At 32.8% G+C, this 22500-nt stretch overlaps 1 protein-coding gene across 41 annotated transcripts in view; it reads left to right on the forward strand.

The window, feature by feature from the left end:
- Positions 1-22500, forward strand: part of FOXP2 (forkhead box P2) — a 591074-nt gene that overhangs the window by 530374 nt on the left and 38200 nt on the right. For all 41 annotated transcript variants that reach the window (XM_077994469.1, XM_077994474.1, XM_077994477.1 and 38 more), the window contains 4 exons: positions 10090-10303; positions 12021-12125; positions 19542-19629; positions 21251-21334. In XM_077994469.1, coding sequence (XP_077850595.1) covers positions 10090-10303; positions 12021-12125; positions 19542-19629; positions 21251-21334 — 491 coding nt within the window. The remainder of the gene's footprint in view (positions 1-10089; positions 10304-12020; positions 12126-19541; positions 19630-21250; positions 21335-22500) is intronic.

Genomic DNA, 22500 nt, shown 5'->3' on the forward strand with positions numbered 1-22500 from the left:
ACAATTTAAAGACATGAAAAAGTAAGAAAGAAAAAAGAGTTTATAAAATTATTTCAATGTAAACGTGGATTTCTTCAATAGAAACTATACTAAAACAAACAATATTTTTTTGTTTTTAGTAAAGTTCAAATGAAATCGGTATTTAGGTTATAACTATATGAGAATTTCCTCAACAGGAAAGCATGATCTACCACAATCTTATTTTATTAAATCAATTCAAGTAAACATTTGAAGAAATTTTAAAATATGTGCTAATAGAAACACAATGTAACTTGTTTAAAACATATTGTGAACCACATTCTTTCAAAACAAGCAAAAAACATCTCTCTGAACAATGAAACTTATAATGATATAATCATTCTAATAGTTTTCAAATAGAAATTACCTGAAATTAAAATTAAAATTTATTTTCATAGAATCCTTGTTTCTCCCTTTTCTTCTGTTTTTATCCTTGATAAGATATATGAGAGATAAAATGAGAAAATGGAAAACATTTAGGGAAAGGAAAGTAAATCTGAAGACATCTGTCTTTGAGCAGAAAATTTATATTTTAAAAAGGAAAAAAGATGAAATCACTAAACTATGTTTTCATTAATATAGGTTAAAAAATCCATTTGAATAATTGTAGGGCCACAAATGTAGTTGATTCACTGATCAAAGTTTCTGTTGTTGCCATGTAAGCCACACAAACTAGCATCATCATCTTATTTTTTACGATTTAGATGATTAAGTGTGAAAAGTATTACTGTGGATGCTCATTGTATGTTGAATACAGTAGCTACAGTAAAGGAACCTAACATTATGGTACTGTGCTGGAATCCCAAAACTAGAATGGGAAATTGTTGTACAGTCTAAGCCCTGAATCATTTCTTCCTTAGTTAGAGGTTAAGGTAAAAGTATTTTGAATATTTTTATTATCAGTTTCCAGTTCACTTTGCACCAGGTTTTTGGTTGGTTGATTGATTAGCCTTGAAAAATAGCCATATGAAAACTAAGTAGGATTAATGTACAATGATGGATGATATTCTCATTGTGTCTTTAAAACCGTGTCTTTTTTTTTTTGAGGAGTCTCACTCTGTCACCCACATTAGAGTTCAGTGGCACCAACTCAGCTCACTGCAACCTCCGCCTCCTGGGTTCAAGCGATTCTCCTGCCTCAGCCTTCCGAGTAGCTGCAATTACAGGTGCCGACCACCATGCCTGGCGAATTTTCGTATTATTAGTTGAGACAGGGTTTCACCATGTTGACCAGGCTGGTCTCGAACCCCTGACCTCAAGTGATCCGCCTGCCTCGGCCTCCCAAAGTGCTGGGATTACAGGTGTTAGCCACTGCGCCCGACCTAAAACTATGTCATATTTTATTTATCCCTATAATTTAGCACAACTTCTTCATGCTACTTTTAGAGTTACAGCTTCTTAAATTATATTAAAATATATGTATATAACAATGAGAAATAACAAAATTATAAGAATTTTGGTAGAATAGCAGATTTATCTACATTCCTCTCTAAAGTTTTATGTTTATCATCTTAGTGTAAATTATTTTAAATATTAATCATTTAAGATCATCATTAATATTACTATAATTTTGGATTTTAGTTAGGCAAGTAAACTTCCATCTCCTAAGTATATGTTTGGTTTTATACAGACTGATGATAGGTATATACATAAGTATGAGTATATAGGTATATACATACATAAGTCAAATAGAAAGGATGGATTTATAGTTCCATTTTGAATAATATACTGATTATAAATCTATGTAATATAAAAATAACATAGTTTATATATTATCTGGTAATGAAATTTAGTGAAACATTTTAAAACCAGTATCATTGTCTATTGGTTAGGAAAGATGAAGTTAACTTTAAACATTGATATGTTTTTGACATCTGATAAACGTTTGTATACTCTAATCCACAATATATTCACACATTTACTATGACTATATGGATAGGAATACATGTGGTGATGATTTTCTGTCACTCCAAGTTTTTACATATTTTTTAATTTATAAAAGTTACTTAAAAGACAAGATTTTCATTACCAATTTGAAAGACCAAACAGGGAATGCTAGATTCTAGCCAGGATTCTTCTGAATTAACCTATTATAGAACGAGAGAATCTGGGAATAAGAGTGGCTGAATAACAATTAAAAATGAAATGTATTGAAATAAAATATAATAACGTTTTTAGGCTGAGTTAGAATTGTGCTGAAGATAGTCTTTGGGCTCAGTATTCAGCCAAAATTAGCTATTTGGCTTTGGCTTCATTCTCTGTTTATGGAAGTCTAAGTAGCCAAATGCCTACTTCTGGCATCCTGGATTTACTGCTTAATCAATGATCCTGTGCTTGCATAGATTACTATTGTATGTAATTGTAGCAACAACACTAGCAATATGAACAATCCATGTCAGGCAAAATTGTTACCATGTCAGTATTCCCTTTCAAATATCACAAAGTTTTCCATTTGTAACTTGGGGGAAAAAAAACTTATTTGGTGCTTTATGTGCTAAAATTTCATCAGTGAATTCAAGTTTAAATGTACATTTATCATTGCAGGTATGAAACCCTGCCAAGCTACCTGTGAATGCTGTTAATTTTATGTTTAAAAAACTAGTAAATACTCACATATATAGAAAAATATTGAGTGTGTTGTTAGTTTTTGGAAAAAATATTAAAAAGATTCAGATTAAATTGTATCATAACTCATAATTATTGTAGAATTATTTTGTGAACTAGAATGTAAAGTTAACATGAATTTAATTCCATTTATCTCATAAATCTTTTTTTAAAGTTTTATTTGGCAATTCTTTACATCTTGAGAGGAAGACTCAAAAGCAATGTGTCAACTTTGCCACATTAAAATATGACTAGAAAAACGAAACATCATTGGTTTTGTAATAGAATATCAATCAAGCTTTTAAAATGCAACCTATAAAAAATGATAGTACTAATTTTTGTTAATATCAGATGTATTCATATATCCCAGAAGTTCCGTCTTTGGTGAAGATAATTTCTCTTTGATCTCAGTTTCAGCTGAATACCTACTTCTGCTAAATTTGGCATTTGGACAAAGTGTGTATTTAATTCACCTCTCAGACAGGCATTTTAAAGATGGACATTGTATCTGTAGGTGACAGTAGACCTCTTGTCAAATATAAATCAATAATATGTTGAGTTTGTCAAATTGTAAGTGAACACCCAGGTCTCTGAAGGATACTCCAGAAAGTGGAACTCTCTTCTGAAGAAGAGAGATAGGTATCCAGAGGTCAAGGCTGGTAGGGAAGTCTACTTTTGTAATATATACCCTTTTCTGTGATTCAGTTTTTCTGGCCATGTGTGTATACTAGTTTTTAAGTTTCACATCATAAAATATAAAATTTAAGATGAAAACTGAAAAGTATATAGTAATATCTCAGTGATTCCAATTCAAATATTAAATATCAATTTGGCTTAACGGAATATATATGATACAAATGTTTCTACCAAAACTCACTTTTATTACTTTAAATTATAAGTAACCTTAGAAAATAAGTAGAGTATCACTAAATAAGTTCGTTAAAAATTAACAGTATACATACTTTGCATCATAATATATACAATTATTTGTTTAACATTTAAAAATCAATTACTGGACACAGAAAAAGAAACGACATTGAAAAAATCTTTTATATTTTTGAGTGTGAAAAAGCTGCTAAGGAGATTTTTTTACTAATAAAAGTTGCTTTTTACTTATTTTAGTAATAAGTAAAAATCAACTTAGCATTTTCAAAGCTGTGTTGAAACTAGCATAGACATTTTTAAACTTCGTGTGCCCTAAGGACATATAATCTAGATATGAATTAATTTTAATTAATTCTTAGCACAGTGCTTGGCAGCTTGTAGATACTCCACAAACTCTGAATGTGGGATTAAAGAATTATTATTAGGCCAAGTACAGTGGATCACATCTATAATCCCAGCAATTTGGGAGGCTGAGGCCTGAGGATCACTTTAGCCCAGGAGTTCAAGACAAGCCTGGGCAGCACAATGAGACCCCGTCTTTACAAAAAATAAAATAATGAGCTGAGCATGATGATGTATGCCTGTGGTTGGTCACATCCCAGCTACTTGGGAGGCTCAGGAAGGAAGATCACTTCAGCCCAGGAGGTCAGGGCTACAGTGATCTGTGATTATGCCATTGCACTCCAGTCAGACCCTGTCATAAGAATTATTATTAAGTTGTATTATCTGTGGTATGATAGGCAATTTGATTAAGAAATTACCCTTTCATTTACTCAGCTCCTGTGGTAAAAACCTTTTAATGTTTGTGGTACTGGCAGTGAATAAGCACAAGCCCAGATTATTATCCAAAAGTAGAATAGGGATTCCCAATTTTTTGTGGCCATGGAATTTTAAAATTGAATAATTACAAAACTTTTTGGCACTTCTAGTGTATATATCCTTGAAATAAGAGAAACCGAATAATCTTCACTTAAGATAAAAGTTGTCTATTAATCATAATAGTCTAGTCCACAGATTCCCAGAGTATGTTTGGCAGTACACGAGTGTTCTGGCCAAATTTTAAAACTCTTTCAAGTAATATTCTCTGAGCTTTCACTGACTGCAGGCACTCTTATAGACACTGGGGATATGGCAGTGAAGAAAACAGACAAAAATCCCTGCCATCGTAAAACATACACTTTAGTGTAGAAGGCAGACAATAAATAAGTTAAGTAAAATATATAATTAAGTTAATAAATAAGTTAAGTAAAATATATTTCTCTTCATAGGAGAGAAATGAAGGCAAGAACAGGAAAAACCTAAGTAACAATAGGAAAATGGGGTGACCCTCAGAAGGAGTCCTGAGGAAAGGGTTAATGAGTAATGACCTGAAAATGAGAGGAAGCTCTGCAACAGAGTAGCTCTAGAGCAAGGCACTTAAGTTTTCTTTGCCTTAGTGTGCCCATCTCTAACACAGGAATAATAAGAGTAATAGTAATGATAATAATGGTTTGGGGTATTAGATTAGATATCATATGTGAAGCACTTAGAAGAATGTCTGGCATATCAAAAGCACTGTGTAAGTATCAGTTAAATAAAACAGAGACGAAGAAGACTCTAAAGAGAACTGAGTTGGGATTGAGGGAGGGGGCTGTATAAACAGGAGTTTAGTTTTGAATATGGAAAGTTTAAGAAGCTGGATAAGGTTACATGGGATTTTCAAATAGAAAGACTAGGGAGGGGTATGGGCTAGGGATCAGTTGGTGACTCCTAAACTTACACCGGGTATTTAAAACTTACACAAACTAGTGTAATTGTAAAGAGTTTCTTGGGTTTTTCTTCCTCAAATATAATTGGAAAACGCTGACTTCAAAATGAGATTCAAGTTTTCCTTGGTACTACACATCTCAGAACTATTTTACATGAATAATAAAGTCTCCAAGATAGAGACCACGGACCTCTTAGATTAACAGCATTTATAAAACTACTGTTCCATAGAACACTGTTTTGGAAATACTGAACTTGTTATATCACTGCCTAAAAAATAACCTAGATTAATTATTGCAAACCATCAAGCCTTCAAAGCTCATAAAACTTTCAAAATTGTACAAAATCAATTGGCTAGTTGTTTCACATTTTCTAAGTAGTTTTGTATGCATATAGAAGAGCTGAGCAATTTTTAGGTTGAAAGCTTTGTCCCAAGAGCAAGGTAATAGTTTTCTTTTTAAAAATTTACCCCCAGAATTATCTGTGCATTGGAATCACCTCTGGAGCTTCAAAAACTACTAATGCCTGTGTTTCCCTTCTAACATTGTGGTTTTATTGGTGTGGGTTGTGGTAAGGTCTTAGAGATTTTAAAATATGCCCAGGTGATTCTAATATGCCAACATTTGTGGACCCGCTGCTGCTAAAATGAATCTTTTTGACTTATTTTATTCTCTGCCTCTTATCTATTATATAATATTTTAAAACTATTTCTTCCTGTTTTTAATTAAGAAACATTATTTGGATTATTTGAACAGGTCATTTATTCATCTAATCTTTATTGAGGGCCTACTAACTGCCTAATATTTGTTACCTTATTGCAATAGCGTGGTGATATCACTAATTTTCAGTACAAATGAATAATATCATAGAAATCTACTTTTAGAAGGCAAGTAGATACTTACATAACTAAATTATTAATAAAATCCCAAAACTGAATTACTAATAACATCATTAGTTGGTATAATCTCTAAAACCATCTAAGCCTTTAACTGAGATGTAAAATGTTGATAGCCACTCAATCTATGTTAGAAGTAACTAGTGCCATATATAATTCCTAGACATTAGTCTTGTATTGTAGCAATATTCATATGGAGTATGCCCTTTAAGAGTCACAAAACTTTCATGTGGGCACCAACATGTCTTCAAGAAATGTATGATTCTATTATAATCAATGAAATCCACAAATATGTATTGAGCACATGCCAGGCACTGTTCAAGGCAGTGGAGATATACTAGTAATACAAGAAATTCCTACTCTTATAAAACTTCAATTGTATTAGAGGGAGACTGGTGTTAACAAGAGGTAGACTAGATAGATAGATAGATAGGTTAAATGGTTTCAGAAACTGATATATGATCTTAAAAAAAATAGGATGAGGAGTTAAGGAATGCTAGAAGGGACGGTGGGAAGGGGCAGGGGTTGATAGTGTGGTTGGAAACTTAGAGGAGGTAAACTTTGAACCATCTAAGTGAAGGGAGGGAGGAAGCCAAGAATAGGTTGTAGGAACAGCCAGAGCAAAGGTTGGAAAGGGAGAAAATGTTTGATACATTTGAGAAGCAACAGAATGCTGGTATGACAGAATGAGATATGAAGAGAGAGCGGTAGATGAGATCAGAGACAGGCAAGAGCCAGATAAGTGCAGTGCCCCATAGGCCATAGTAAGGGTGTTTTTGTTGTTGTTTCCTTGTTTTGTTTTCCTCTAAGTATTCTCAAAAGCCTTTGGAGGCCTTGCGTGGGAAGCGACATGACCTAATTTACATTTATAGAGAGAATACTTGGCTGCTCCATGAAGAGTAAATTCATATATTCAAGGCAAGGTGATAGCAGGAAGACAGTGGGAAGGCTATAGCTGTGATGCAGGCAAGAGATGACAATAGAGCAGAGAGGCAGCTGGTAAGATGGAGAAAGTTCTCATGCAAAAGACATGTTGATGCTGTCATGAAAAAGGATTTGCTGATAAAGTTTTCCTTTTGGGACACCTAATAAACACCAACCGATAATCAAAAAGTTACAGTCAGAAAAGTTGCGGAATTCTGGGTTAAAGCAATAATTATAGATCTTTATAAAAAAAGTTGTTTCCTATGTAACAGAGAAACCTTTCTTTATAAAGCCACTTTCATTTTTATGGAAAAAGATGGTTTGTAGTAACTTTGGAAACCCAAATTATCCTGTTTTTCCTTTAGGCTCAGGGCTTGTCTTAAAATCTCAAGGAGTCAGAATCACTGAAATGATAGCCTTCAGTAAAACTACCTGTGCGAAATTATGATAGGCATAGCAATTTAAAGTTAATGCTGTGATGAATAATTTGACCAGAAGTTATGTTTGAAACAGTGAGAATTCTTCTGTTGCTATTGGCTACTTGCCAATACTTAGATATAGTGATATCTAGATCAGGGATTTTTCCATTTGCAGGGATTAGGGTGAGAGAGTTCATTCTTCTCACCATCATATTCTGTTATCTTGCCCCATCTCCCCCGCCTATTTAAACCTGCTTCACCCCACACATCTCTTACATCATTATAGTATCTAATGTAGACGTATGTTAGGTTGGGAGAGGTAGTTTAAGTTGTACTTTCATCTTTATATTAGATGTTATAGATGCATATAGTAATTAAGAACATAGGTTTTGGAGCTACAGAGCATTGAGTTTGAATTCTGCTCACTGAACATAAATTGAGTGATTTGGGGCAAAATATTTAATCTTTCTGAGCCTCCTTGTAAAATATAATGATTTCTGACCTCAAGCGAAGTTAACTAAGATTATAAATGTAATGCAGTTAGTAAAATGCCAGAATATAGTAAATAGTCTCTTCATTTTTCCCAGTACTTACTTATTCAGTAGTTTTAATATTTTCTTAATGTAGTATTTTAAGAGCAAAGGTACTCAAGCCAGACTGCCTGGATTTAAATTACAACTTTACCATGTGGAAGCTAGGTGATCTTGGACATATTTTTGAACTTCTCTCTTAGTTTGTTTCCTTTTCCATGAATTGTTTAAACTAATAATACTAACTCTATTAGTTTGTACTGACGATTAAAAAGCACAAGGTATATAAAAAATATACTAAGACACAGGACTATTTTTTAAGTCAAATACTGTAAGCAGTAGTCTCTCAATACTTTATTTCAAATTTATAGTTAAAAACTAAAGGATTGGCTGGGCGCGGTAGCTCACGCCTGTAATCCCAGCACTATGGGAGGCCGAGACGGGCGGATCACGAGGTCAGGAGATCAAGACCATCCTGGCTAACATGGTGAAACCCTGTCTCTACAAAAAATACAAAAAATTAGTCGGGCGTGGTGGCGGGAGCCTGTAGTCCCAGCTACTCAGGAGGCTGAGGCAAGAGAATGGCGTGAACCCGGGAGGCAGAGCTTGCAGTGAGTGGAGATTGTGCCACTGCACTCCAGCCTGGGTGACAGAGAGAGACTCCGTCTCAAAAAAAAAAAAAAAAAACTAAAGGATTATATCTAGCTTTTCTATTTTTATTGTATAATTCAAATAAATTTGCATAATCTGAACCAGGGAATTGTTTACAATGAGTAGTTGATTTACTCTATCAGTCGTAAATGAAGAAGTTTAGATGTTATCTTCTTAATTGATCCCGTTAAGTAAGCACATTGGTTTCTTTAAGACACCAAAATTAAATTTAATTATTTAGTTCACCCCTCTGAGAAATATCAAAATGACCAGATAATTGTGAAGTCTCCTATTTTTTTGAGTTGAGTGTTCACTGTTTTTCCCTGGCACTTTTGTTTTCCCTTTTTTTTCTTTACTTTCTTTTGATATTATTTTGAAATCTATTTCTCTTTCAGTTCCTGACTGATTTAAAAAAAAAAAAAAAAAAACCTTAATACTAGCAATAAGTAAAAGCTACTCTTTAAAGTTGAATAGCCGGGCGCGGTGGCTCACGCCTGTAATCCCAGCACTTTGGGAGGCCGAGATGGGTGTTTCACGAGGTCAGGAGATCGAGACCATCCTGGCTAACACGGTGAAACCCCGTCTCTACTAAAAAATACAAAAAACTAGCCGGGCGAGGTGGGGGGCGCCTGTAGTCCCAGCTACTCGGGAGGCTGAGGCCGGAGAATGGCGTGAACCTGGGAGGCGGAGCTTGCAGTGAGCTGAGATCTGGCCACTGCACTCCAGCCTGGGCCAGAGAGCGAGACTCCGTCTCAAAAAAAAAAAAAAAAAAAAAAAGAAAGTTGAATAGTTCAATTTTTATTTATTTATTTATTCTTTTTTTTTTTTTTTTTTTTTTTTTTTTTTGACACAGGGTCTCACTCTCACCCAGGCTGGAGTGCAGTGGTACAATCTTAGCTCACTGCAACTTCTGCCTCCCGGGTTCAAGCATTTCTCCTGCCTCAACACCCCCAGTAGCTGGGATTACAGGTGTGCGCCACCACACCTGGCTAATTTTTGTATTTCTGCTAGAGACAGGGTTTCACCATGTTGACCAGGCTGGTCTTGAACTCCTGGCCTCAAGTGATTCGCCCACCTCGGCCTCCCAGAGTGTTGGGATTACAGGCGTGAGCCACCATGCCTGGCCCTAGTTCAGTTTTTAAATGGAACATGCAGAGATTTTTTAATGCTTGATAATATTCTCAGTTATTTCATATGGCAGTATTCCTCATACTATTCCCAAATTGGTACTCTTTCGAAAATAAATGATTTTTTTCAAGACAAAAGATTTGGTGCTGATAGTGCAAAAGTGATTTTTTGTTGCATATTAATTTATGCAGGTAACATCACTGTTGTTGGTATTAATCTATTAATAACACAAAGCTCATTATATAAACTTTACCTTGTTATGTTAATGAAGCTTTCTTTCATTTTATAGCTGGCTTAAGTCCTGCTGAGATTCAGCAGTTATGGAAAGAAGTGACTGGAGTTCACAGTATGGAAGACAATGGCATTAAACATGGAGGGCTAGACCTCACTACTAACAATTCCTCCTCGACTACCTCCTCCACCACTTCCAAAGCATCACCACCAATAACTCATCATTCCATAGTGAATGGACAGTCTTCAGTTCTAAATGCAAGACGAGACAGGTAAATCTCATGAGCTTTATTCTATATTTATCTATCATCAAATTTTATTTTCACCATTGAGACAATGGAAAAGAATAATTTGTACTTGAAACAAGGACAAAATGTATAGAACAACAGGTTAGAAATCTTTAGATTATTTATCTTATTATATTCTTTATATTGCAGAAAAGCAGTTCAAATACCAAAAGTTTGATGGATATAGTTGGGGAGTTTGCCTGAAGACATTTATTTTTTCATGAGTGCATGTGGAATGATTGTATCAATATATTTTTATGACTAAGATGTTATGATTAACCTGATTGCTGAGAACATTTTTCAAGCTAAAAATCAGTTCTTTAATTTCAAATAATTAAAGATGCATGGATATCTCTCATATGTTTCAAACATATGAATTAGAAATCAGAGAACAGATAAATATATAGACACAAGCGTACTAAGCTAGATGATGGAAATTCTGGTTTGCCTTTTTAATTGTGGCATGATGAAATATCTAAACACATAAAGATAAACTTATGTTGGTGATTTTATGATTAAATTCAACTAAAATTTCAAAGAAAAAATATTTTATTTCAGTTATTAATATTAAATGTGTTATGTTAGATAATTTTTTACTTACTGTTTTATTTTAGTTGTATAAAAATTGCATTTGTAAAAGGAGCATTCATGTACATTTGTCCTTTAGTTCCATTTATTTAGGCATAGTGCTCTCTAATCAAGTCCTTTAAAGTAATTTGCATATAGTTCATAAGCTAAAATATTGCTCAGTGTGAAAAATCTGTTTTTAAAAAATGGAATGTAAGTGTAGAATTCTTAACATAATGGCTTAGGCTTATATATAAAGCTCCAAACTTCATATGTAAGTGTAGTGGATTGATAGTGTTCTGTTACGCAATATGAATATCTGCCTTGCCATAACAAATTCTTTGTCATAAACAAATGTTTTTCAAAGAAACATATATTGAATTATACTACCATTTAAAATAAAATTCTATAATTCAGTGATGTTTCTGGCCTTCATTTGAGTATCAAGGAAAATTTTTCTTGTTTGTTTTTATTAGTATAAAGTGGTATGCTCCTGAATGCTTTCATGCTGTTGTTTTAATTGAGATTAATTTGATGATTATGCATTCCAAAAGTTGATTGATTTCTCTGGGTTCTCTCTATCTAATATTCACTTATCAAAAGTCTTCAATAAGTATATAAAGATATAGCTAATGAATACTGTTCCAAAGTAGATTTTCTAAATCAAGTGTAACTAGTAGAAATATATGTGGTTTATACATAAATGTTAAACAATTTAAATAATCCATATCTTCTTTAAAAAGAGCACTTCAAAATCTTATGATGACTGTCCTATTATTTTCTTAAAAATGAAGGTTTTTTTTCACTTGACCACATATGAATATATATTTTTTATTTAGAGATAAAATGTTACATTAAGGTCATATGGCAGGATTAGCATATGATATTATACAGTCCTCTTAGTTTTTCATCCTTTATTAACAGTCATCTTTGGCTCTATTTCTCCTCTAATTGGAACATCATCTAGCCTTGGCAGTTGAACTATTCAATAGAACGATTAAATTTTTCTGACTGCTCTGAGCTGAATTGACCTGTTTTGACCTGTTTGTCACTGATCGTAACCTGACAGGCGCTAGCAGCCTGCAACGATTATAGCTTTTTGAGATGAATCTGACGTCGTGTTCTTTTGCTACAGCTCGTCACATGAGGAGACTGGGGCCTCTCACACTCTCTATGGCCATGGAGTTTGCAAATGGCCAGGCTGTGAAAGCATTTGTGAAGATTTTGGACAGTTTTTAAAGTAGGTTTTTTACCTTTTTTTTTTTTGGCGGGGGGTGCTGAATTATATGGGAGTTTTAGGCACATTGTAAATAAACAAAAGATGAAAGAGAAAAGTAAAAGTCCATTATAAGATACACTATAAGATTTTTGTGGGTTCCAACAAGTGGATTTAGCAAGGTCAGGCTTCATCTTTTCATTAAGGTATTTTACAGATTATTTAGTAAAGATTTTTGAATGAATGAAAAATATTAGCCTACAATAATATGTGATTAATCATTGGAGAACTTTATAACAGAACTGTTTGTAAAATAGAATTCTCTTAAGTTTTAAGTTTCTAATTAATATTATGTGAGTCATCATAATATATATATATTTCAGTAAACATATTTTGAAGGCTTGTTTTTTAATTGCAGGCTTTATATATTTTTTTAAATAGTATTTAGTATATACATTTAACTACAAGAATTAAAAATGAAAGTTTATACTGGCTAAACTTTAAAGAAATAACTACATTTCATTTACATTGTTACTTTTTGCCCTTAGAAACATCAAGAAACACACATGGCTATATCTTTGTATAACAGATTACATGGCTTCTCTAGCTTAAAACCAACACTTTGTATATTCTTAATTTGTAATACAGTATTTTATTAAAAAAAAATCTTAAGGAGTTCTTTTTCAAGTGAAAAGATTCATCTTTCATGAAATGTTTTCCTTACACAATTCTGGTGTACAAGAGATCTAAACAGAGAGCTACAGATAGGCTTATGGAGATGAGTAACTTCACAGGCTGAGACTCTTATGTTGTCATGGTGCAGCTAACAGGGTGAGTGAACTGTTTCATGCTTCATCAACAATTAAGTTAATTAGCTCATTTGAAATTGCACTGCTTTGTTGCCAGGATGTTGGCAGAAACATCAAAAAGATGTGTTTACAAATGGAAGACTGACTACAGGGTATAGAGCAAAAGCACCTTAACAACCAGGCACAAGTACTTGGCATCACAATAACTTTAAAAATGAATTACAGTAAGACTTCCACAAAGATTTTTTTAACCTTTTATCATTTCTAACTAATTAAGAAAAAATTTGCTTCATATACCACTATGGCTCTTTGTAAATGGCCTTAAATGAAAATTTACGCTTTTCTTTTATCAAAACAGTTGTGAGCTGCCGTTTATTTGAGTATGAAACTGATTATAAGCAAAGAGACCATTAACAAATGTTAGGTAACTTTGCTGAAGTTTTCTTCTCTAAAATAATAATAATAATAATAAAGTTAAAGCAAAGAAAGAACATAGGGATGTTGTTTTAACAGATGATTTTCCATTTCCTCATGTGAATACATTTGTCCTTATCAATATATTATTCCTTGTCATTGAAATTAGGTAAAGGACTATTGTTACTGTTTTTTTAAGAATGGTAAATTATGCCATAGGACTAACCCACTCACCATGCATTTTATTGCTCCAAATTGTTCTTTCTGACAAAATTCAAAATAAATCTTTAGGGAAAAAATACGTATTTTCCTTCAGTATGATTTTGTTTATAGCAAATTGAAAGGAGCATTTAATTTTTCTCAAATATTTATGTGTTTATTACTAACAATCAGATGAATATGAACCCTCATTTTACCTTAGTCTTCTTTCATATTCATGCCAGTGTTTAAAAAAAAAAAACCCAAAAACAAAGAAATTACAATTAAAAAAGCATTTCCTTTCAATTAAATATCAACTTTGGTTCCAAAGACTGACCATTTTTCCAACCCATTAACTTTATAGGGATGACAGAACTAATGACAGGAGGTTTTAAGGCCTTTTTTAGTCCATTTTTTGTTTTCATATGCTTTAGATTCACTAAGTCAAAGATCTGTGATAAATTCTGTTAATAGAGCTAATGTAAGTATACTGAACCGAAGTGAAATATCGATTAGATATACTTTCCATAGAGGCATTGTCTTCTTTAAAATGTGTTAGAAATTTGAAAAGAAAGAAAATAATATCACTAAATGAATAAACTTCAGTTATTCAAAAAAGGTTTACTTAGCATCTGTGTGGGAAGTGAAAATGAAGAAGGAAAGCATCACCAGTTACACAGATTTTCTCAGATGACTTTGTTTTCCTTTGTAATAATGGAGAAAACTGAGGATTTGGGGAGGCAAATGATAGGTAAATTAAAGTGCTGTGAAAGGTTTTTAGTTCTCATTTTTTCGTGTATCTGTTCTCCCAAAATTTTGTATCCAGTGTTTATTATAAAAGTTTTTTAGGAAAATATAATTGTGACATTTTTAGTTCTAATATGCAGTAGAAATAAATTTTACAGCTTCAGCTTTAATTTGATATCAGATAGCTTATCCTTTTGTTTGAAATGAAAGGAAACCATTCATTTTTACTATTTAGCTGACATATATCAAATTAAAAAGAAAGGTAGAAAATATATTGAGTCCCCAATTCTTTTTTTCACATTACATCTCAAAACAAACTAGTGGAATCCCTCTATGTTTATCTTGCACCAAATGAAAAGCCATTATAAAGGACAGTTGCTTATGTATAACACATATATATGTACCTGTATATTATATATATTTATGTATTTTATATATTTATGTGTTATGTATTCTTATTCTTATATATTCTTTAATTTTTATATATTCTTTAATTGAGGCACTCTTTTCAATTGGATAAAAAAAATTCAGACTAAGTTAGAAGTAGTTATTTGTAACAGCAAGATGAAAGCAGAAAACACAAAATGATGAAGGAAATCCAGGATAAAAAGTGTTTAGGAAAATTTTTGAGTTTTACTGTAAAGTAGGTGTTGACAGAAGCTAACCATTTTTCCTGACCACTAATTGAGTATCTCACTAGATCACTAAAAGCATTTAATACTAGTTCTTCATTACTGTCTTATAAATGTCAAAGTGTAATAACATCTGACAAAACTTTAGAGTAGTTTGTCTGCAAAATTAATTATCATTCCATTGGAACTAAGTCAGCTTGAATATAGATGGATTGATTTTAGAGCTTAAGCCAAAAGGTTTACAATATAACATTCCATTTAGCAGACAAGTGTTCTTGAACCTGCATGCATAGATGCCAGCACACAAAACATCGTCTAAGATACAAAGGTGGAAATACTCTCCTCTAAGAAAGGCAGGATGGCTAGTGTCTATAAAGATATTAATGTATTAAAGATTAATTAGTAGATGGGTGTAAATGAGTTAAATTTATTACAGATTAAATTTTTAAGGCTTGATACTATATGAAGACCAATAGAAAACATAGTGGAAACATAGTTTATTTAATAGAAATTTGTTGTCTTTTTTATTGCAGCTGACTACTCTAAAAATTATGCTCTTACTTAATGTGTATTGTCTATTTCTTTGTCTTTGACTAGGCAGCATGGCTACAAAATTATGACCTCAAGAAGGCATTCTTTGAACTTGTCAGAATGTTGTTTCTTTTGGTGACAGTGCCCTCATCTCTCAAAACTAAGGCATCTCACATAATCAACTAAATGAATAGTGACAGCTAACATTTTGTATTTAAACTCCTGTCAGTGTTTAAACATAAAAAGCTTGATGCAAAATAAATCAAACACCAGTGATATGCAAGTGAAACATTTTGTTAAAACAGTCTTTGACATACTTGGATTTAAATCTGATCCCTTTTTAGCTTATAAAATGTTACAACTTTAAATGAATTTGAAGAATCCAAAGGTTAAAATTGAATCACTAATCTGGATTGTATATAATTGAAGTTACCACATACATTCATAATCTATAAAACCTTCATTAAAGAGAATTATGCATTAAATAAATTGGAAGGATCCTTTCCTACTTTTTGTCTTCCTGAAGTGCTTGCTTAATTGTTTTTAGAAAGAAGTTGACTGCTTATTTATGTTTTTTCTAGTTTATACTACCTGCCTAGCACAGATTCAATGCAGTTTTGAAAGGACGTCAGTCGACCACATCATTTATTCCATTTTGAAAACAAAAATCAATATACCTATAAAGTGACCCATAAATTAGAACTGGCTCACACAATGTTTGTTCAGTGCTGCCTTTCTGAAGGCACCCTTTGCATTTTTTCTTCACCTCTCTGTTTGAACTGCAGTCTCGGTAAGAGGCTCATTAGGGGACATTAGGGACTGGAGCTAACCAGAATTCCAGAGCTTGCTTTGCTCTTATTAATGCATAGTAGAGTAGAATGCATTTAAATATTTCATAGGCATTCAGTAATTTGTGTGTAATCGCCTTGTTAGCAGACCAGTAGAAGTAGAACAGGCCTGTGAAATGGTGTTAGTGATTGCATGGGTAATTTACAGACCTTTGGCATCAGAAAGAGTATTATTGTTGCCTTGTATGAAGCTGTGAAATAGAACTACCAATAAGTAAAAAAAGAAACTTAATAAAGGTTTTGTAACAAGCATCTTCAGGGATAACAACCCCACTTGGTCCTTTTGAAGCAGTCGTAATTTATGACATAGGCAATATATCAAATGCATAAGATAGTATTATGGAGCATTCATATGAAAAGGGTATTTGCAACATTAGTTCCAACTTCCTGCAAGGGACATGATTAAATGATTAATGAAATGTCCCTTTGCATATGCATTTTGAAACAGCAATTAGGCACTGACTGAGAAAATCCACCAATCCTCTCATTTTTCAGTATTATCTCATTCTTGATTTATAAATCATAGAGAATTTTTTAACAGTAATATGTAGTACCTGAGATAGTTATAAAAACATAAAAGAGAATAATTTGGGCACAAAATAGTCATAAATATATAAATTCATAATTTAATGTTAATACGTAGCCTATTTATTTAGTCTTATTGCATTGTATTTATATCTGACACTATTTCTGTACTTTGATTGGCATAATTAAGTAGAGGGAATGAATAGGCACTATTCTTTTACATATCACTGGTAAACAATAGCGAGGAAAGGAGAAGGGAGATGTGGCAGAGGTATGTATGTGTTTTTCAAGTTCTCAGTAATCCACTGGAGGCTGTTCTATAAATGATCATTGAAGGGCTGCAAGCTAGCCTATAATTACAGGAAAGAAAGTGGCAGCTCTGGCATTTCATAACTATGTGTCCTCGAAAAGTGCTTTGTGAGTTTGTCACCAATGATAATTTAGATAGAGGCTCATTACTGAACATCACAACACTTTAAAAACCTTTCGCCTTCATACAGGAGAATAAAGGACTATTTTAATGGCAAGGTTCTTTTGTGTTCCACTGAAAAATTCAATCAAGACAAAACCTCATTGACTATTATTGTAGTCTACAGTCTCTATTCTAATAAAAGCTGCATAGATAAATTGAATAGGTCTCTAAGACCCAAGTGTATAATGCAAACATTTTGTACTTTTTTTAGTTCTTTAAATATAAGATCATGATTATCACTAAGCAGTAAACAAATGTAAAAAATCATTTTAAAAAGTGATTTCGCACGAAAATAAATGTTATACTGACTGTGCCTTTTATTGCAGACCTGTATATTCTACTTATCTTGCTTCCTGCATTTACACCCTAATCTCAGTGTATAACTGAAGCATTTTTGAAAATATGCATCTTTTTTTTTGATATGGAATAAATATGTTTGTGTTCCCCAAGAGTTCATGGTAAAAAAAATAAATAAATCTTACAGAAACACAGCAATATGAAGCCTTAAGAATTCAACACACAACTGTGTTATGCTGGTAGAAAATTGTCTTACTGTTCATTTAAATTTTGGAGGAAAAAACCCTGAAAAACAATTTTTAAATGTTGTCTTGTTATTTAGGAATTAGTGACACTTTTTCTGTTAACTAACCTCTGGTTTACTCTGACATTCCATACCTCCTTCCCAGAGAGCATGAGTGAATGTTACTCCTCCTCACAGGTTCATAGCAGAACAAACCTGAACTGAGCTTAGAGAGCAGACAGGTACAGTGGAAGTCCCTCCCCTGCACTCCAGCCACACTCCTGCAGCTTGACCTTATCCACCTTGCTATTTTAGTCCACAATTTCTCTTCAACCAAGACTGACATTGTGACAAGATACATGGAGGTTTTGTTGTTATGATCAATAAGGAAGTATTAAAACAAACTGGTTTAACTTATCAAGGTATAGGCAAAACAAAGGTTTCTGATTGTTGAACCTAGGTCTATAAACAAATCTTTTGTTTATAATAAAATTAGTTTTTTTCAGCAACACGACTTTAATTACTCTTCATATGTTTTACATATATGTGTCTGTATTTTTTCTCCCTCGTTATGATCTTCAAAAAATAAAAGTAAATAATTTGAATGGATACAAAAATATATTTGTTGAATTTAGTACACCCAGAGCTATTATAAACTTCTTAGACTATTATATCATTCTAAATGATACTTGAGCCCATGTGGGTAAATATGTAAATTATTATTTAATTTTGTGAATTTCTTTTCAATATGCCATTTCACTCATATGCAATGATGAGAACATCTCTAAAATTGTTGCCTTAGTTTGCCCATTGGTGAAGTAGATACACCAACGGATATTAAATTACTTGAAGATTACTTTCTTTAATTTTAGGAGGCATCAAAGACATTATATATTACAAATTAAAGAGTATATATTATTAAATGTTTTCATGTTCATTGGAGATTCTGCTTTACTAAATTACTTTTGGCGTATTAACATACCACTCATTAAAGAGATCTCTTTAAACATTGTATAGAAATAATAATGGTAGACTAATGCACATTCAGGGTAGACTAATGCATATTCAAGGTTAGAGTAAGATCATTGGAATGATTTATTTTTCACTATTTAAAAAATAATATTAGGATAAATGTCTCCTAGTTAGGACACTGGACATGAAATGTCAATCTTATTATTCTAATGATGAGAATCTTCAATGAAGTTTCTTTATTACTAACAGCAAATCATCGTTCTTCATAAATATTGATGTTTCCACGGGATGATAATTTGCCATCTTTACCTAATTCATACCGCATCCCAATGAAATAAAACATTGCTCACTAAAATACATCGTAGAAACAACAAACTGTTCTAACAGAAATGAAATAGAAAATTGCCTTTGTTCTGTTCAGAATTGCTTTTGCTTCATAGATTTGTAAGCTGTTCTTTTTTTAAAAAAAATGGCATAAATAATATGACTTCTACTATAACTCTGTAAATGGTCTGGGGAAATATTTTTTGTAGTAACAGGTAAGCTTAGAGACAGTGACATTTTCTGCCATTCGAAGAGTCTCTTTACATTACATAAATAATTTCACACAACACGTAAGCAGCTTTAACTTTTTTCTGTATGGTTTCAAGGCTTTCTGTTTTCCCAGTGCACAGAGAAACATCTGACTTCAGAGTAATGCTTTTTAAATGTAGCCTATGCCACTGAGATCGACATCACTTTACATTCTGTTTTGTGTCTTCTGTTTGTTTAGGCACCTTAACAATGAACACGCATTGGATGACCGAAGCACCGCTCAGTGTCGAGTGCAAATGCAGGTGGTGCAACAGTTAGAAATACAGGTTTGTCAAATGCTCACTTAATGGACTCTTCTCAGAATTCTGGTATGTCACCTTGAGTACTGAGCAGATTCTGGGTCTTTCAGGCTGCATCTTATTGTCTTAGCCATACAATAACTAATGGAGATAATGGAATTTTAGATTGTTTTAAAGAGTGGCAATTACTGATAACCCAGAAAGGATTGCTGTAGTTTAATGTACTTTTCACTTATATTTTTATAACTTTTAGACCACATCATGTGCATTTGAATATCCCAAAGTAATCAGACCTAAGATTTTCCCAATGTAGGTTAGACCAAACTCCCAATTAGTTATGATTTTATAACAGAGACAGTTTTTACATGAGCTAACCTTGATTTTTTTCCACGAGATTTTATATTATGGCCAACAGCCAGTCTTTACAATATCATGCCTGTAATATAACTAACACCCTGAAAGATAACCTTTTCTTTTCTTTTTTGTAGTGTAATTTTAAAGAACTTGCAAAAAATCTTTATAGTTTTCTTTAGCTAGATTAAAGGCAGATAATTTATATCACAAATGATAATACGCATGTTGTTTCAAATGCTGTTTTAAGTTATAAAAAATTCTATTAATGTTGAAACAGAATTTGGCCAGAAGTAAACAGAATTCATAGAACTAATCAGAAAGCAATTACATCACCCAAAGTCTGACTCTTGTTATGTTTTACTAAGCCTTTAAGGTTTTGTCTAATATTTTATCTTAAAGATGATCTTTTCTCAATAAGACTAATACTTTGTTTCATTTAAAGGTACGATTTTTCTTCATATTTTATTACATCTTGTTTCAAATTCATCATGTCATTGCTTTTTTCAGTTACTAAAAATATTTTGTTTTGACTTGTAAAATAATCAAGAACATAAAAAGCACCATCACTGTTAAAGTTTAAAAAGCTTTTTATAAACCTGTTTACCATTTATTAAAGGTAGACCAAAACATAAGAGTTCAGCTGATGATACAGTCTTCAGTGCGACCAATTATGCCTCTTTTTTTTTCCTTCTGCTGTGTCTGACTGATGGAAAAGTAAGGTCCGTCAGTTGTAATGAGACCCAGTGCAAGTGTAGATGCCGACTCCGTGGCAGAGTTCAGCGTTTCACACTGCCTGGTCTCTGTCACTCTATTGAATTAGATTGATGATGGCAGATTGCAGGGGGCACTAACTGGACCTCAGTGGGAATGCATGAAGTGTGTAGACAATCCTGGCAGGCACTTCGCTTTGAGAACCCTTCACCCCTTCACAGCTGTTGGCACTAGTCCATTGCTAACAGTGTCCACAGGACTTTAAAGAGACACCATGGGCCTTCTAATTTATGGTTTCAGTAACTTGTTACTGTCGAGGCAACTGTGACCTCAATTCTCTTATTGACAAAAAGATGAAGTGTTATTTGTTTTCTCTGACCTTTTAACATAAGAAAAGCTATAAAAGTTTTTCCCCCTACATAGCTAAAGTTGCATTTCCTCCCAGATAAGTTCGTCCTGACACAGACTTTTACATGCAGGAATCATTATTCTGAGGCAAGCTCAATGATAAGATGTATCACTGCAATAAAATAGCTGTATCAGTCATTTCTAAAATGCTTCTGATCTCACTCTTTCTTAACAGCTTTCTAAAGAACGCGAACGTCTTCAAGCAATGATGACCCACTTGCACATGCGACCCTCAGAGCCCAAACCATCTCCCAAACCTGTAAGTGCATATTGCTTTATAAACAGTAAATAGCTCTACCAATGTAACAGACTAAGAAAATGAACAATTTAGTGACAGTTAGAAAACAATGAGTGTGATGAAAAATACGGCAATAAAATGAAAGTAAAATGTAATCGCTTGTCAAATTGTATGTTTCTTTTAAAGTAATGCTATCTTTTACAAAATCTATCCAATCTACACCATGGGTGACACTAAACAAAGTACACCTATCAGTGCACAAATCACTGCCTTGGGGCTGAAGCCAGAGAGAATTTCTTTCTGTGATAGGTTTACAGATATTAAAAGGAAACCCTCTTTGAGCAACCTGAAAAGTAGTAACAGTACAAATCACAAATAGAACTGTATGTGGTGTGCTGAAGAAGGCAGATCAATCATAAGATACATATAAATAGGTTTTTATCAAGTATTTTGTCATAAAGGTCCTAGTATTTTTATAGCCAATTTTGTCCTATTTCTTTGGTTATTTCAGTTAAGATGTATTTCACATATTGATATGTTTTATTGTACATTATACATAATGTTAATTTAGAGAGCTTATCACAAAACGAAATGGGTGATTATAGAAAATTAAGACTAGTTTCCCTCAAAAATATATGAGATTTAAGCTCAACCTAATAATGCAGTCAGATACACACACTGTTGAAAAGAATATACTTCATCTCACTCAGCTGATGTTTGCACAGAAACTTAGAGTCATCAACTGGGTAACTCTAGTTTAATGAAAGTTTGTGGGATACTTTTTAATAAGGCCCCTGTATAGCCTGATGATTAATGATTGCCAGTCTTGCCTTTCCCTCTATTTCTTTAGGTAAAAAAAGAACACTTGGCTTTGTAGTTGTGGAGGAGACAGAAGATGACTATATTGTCTAATTTTCTCTTAATGTCTCGATATCGCTTATCAATTAATATTCAAAATTTACTTTTTTGGTAGAGATTATATTTAAACTCTGCTAAGCTATTTCTGCTATGATACTAGAGCTTTTCATTTGTACTATATTTAAAGGTAGAGTACTATAAAAACATTTTTATAGGAAGAAAAAAGACATGTATCTTTTTAAATCTGACATACTACTTTTTAAACTCTAAAATGTCTGAGTTTTTAATTAAAAAATAAACTTTTGAGAATCTTTTTGATCCTGTATGTA

The sequence above is a fragment of the Macaca mulatta genome, chromosome 3 (genome assembly GCF_049350105.2).
Source record: "Macaca mulatta isolate MMU2019108-1 chromosome 3, T2T-MMU8v2.0, whole genome shotgun sequence".
In the NCBI taxonomy this organism is placed as follows: domain Eukaryota; kingdom Metazoa; phylum Chordata; class Mammalia; order Primates; family Cercopithecidae; genus Macaca; species Macaca mulatta.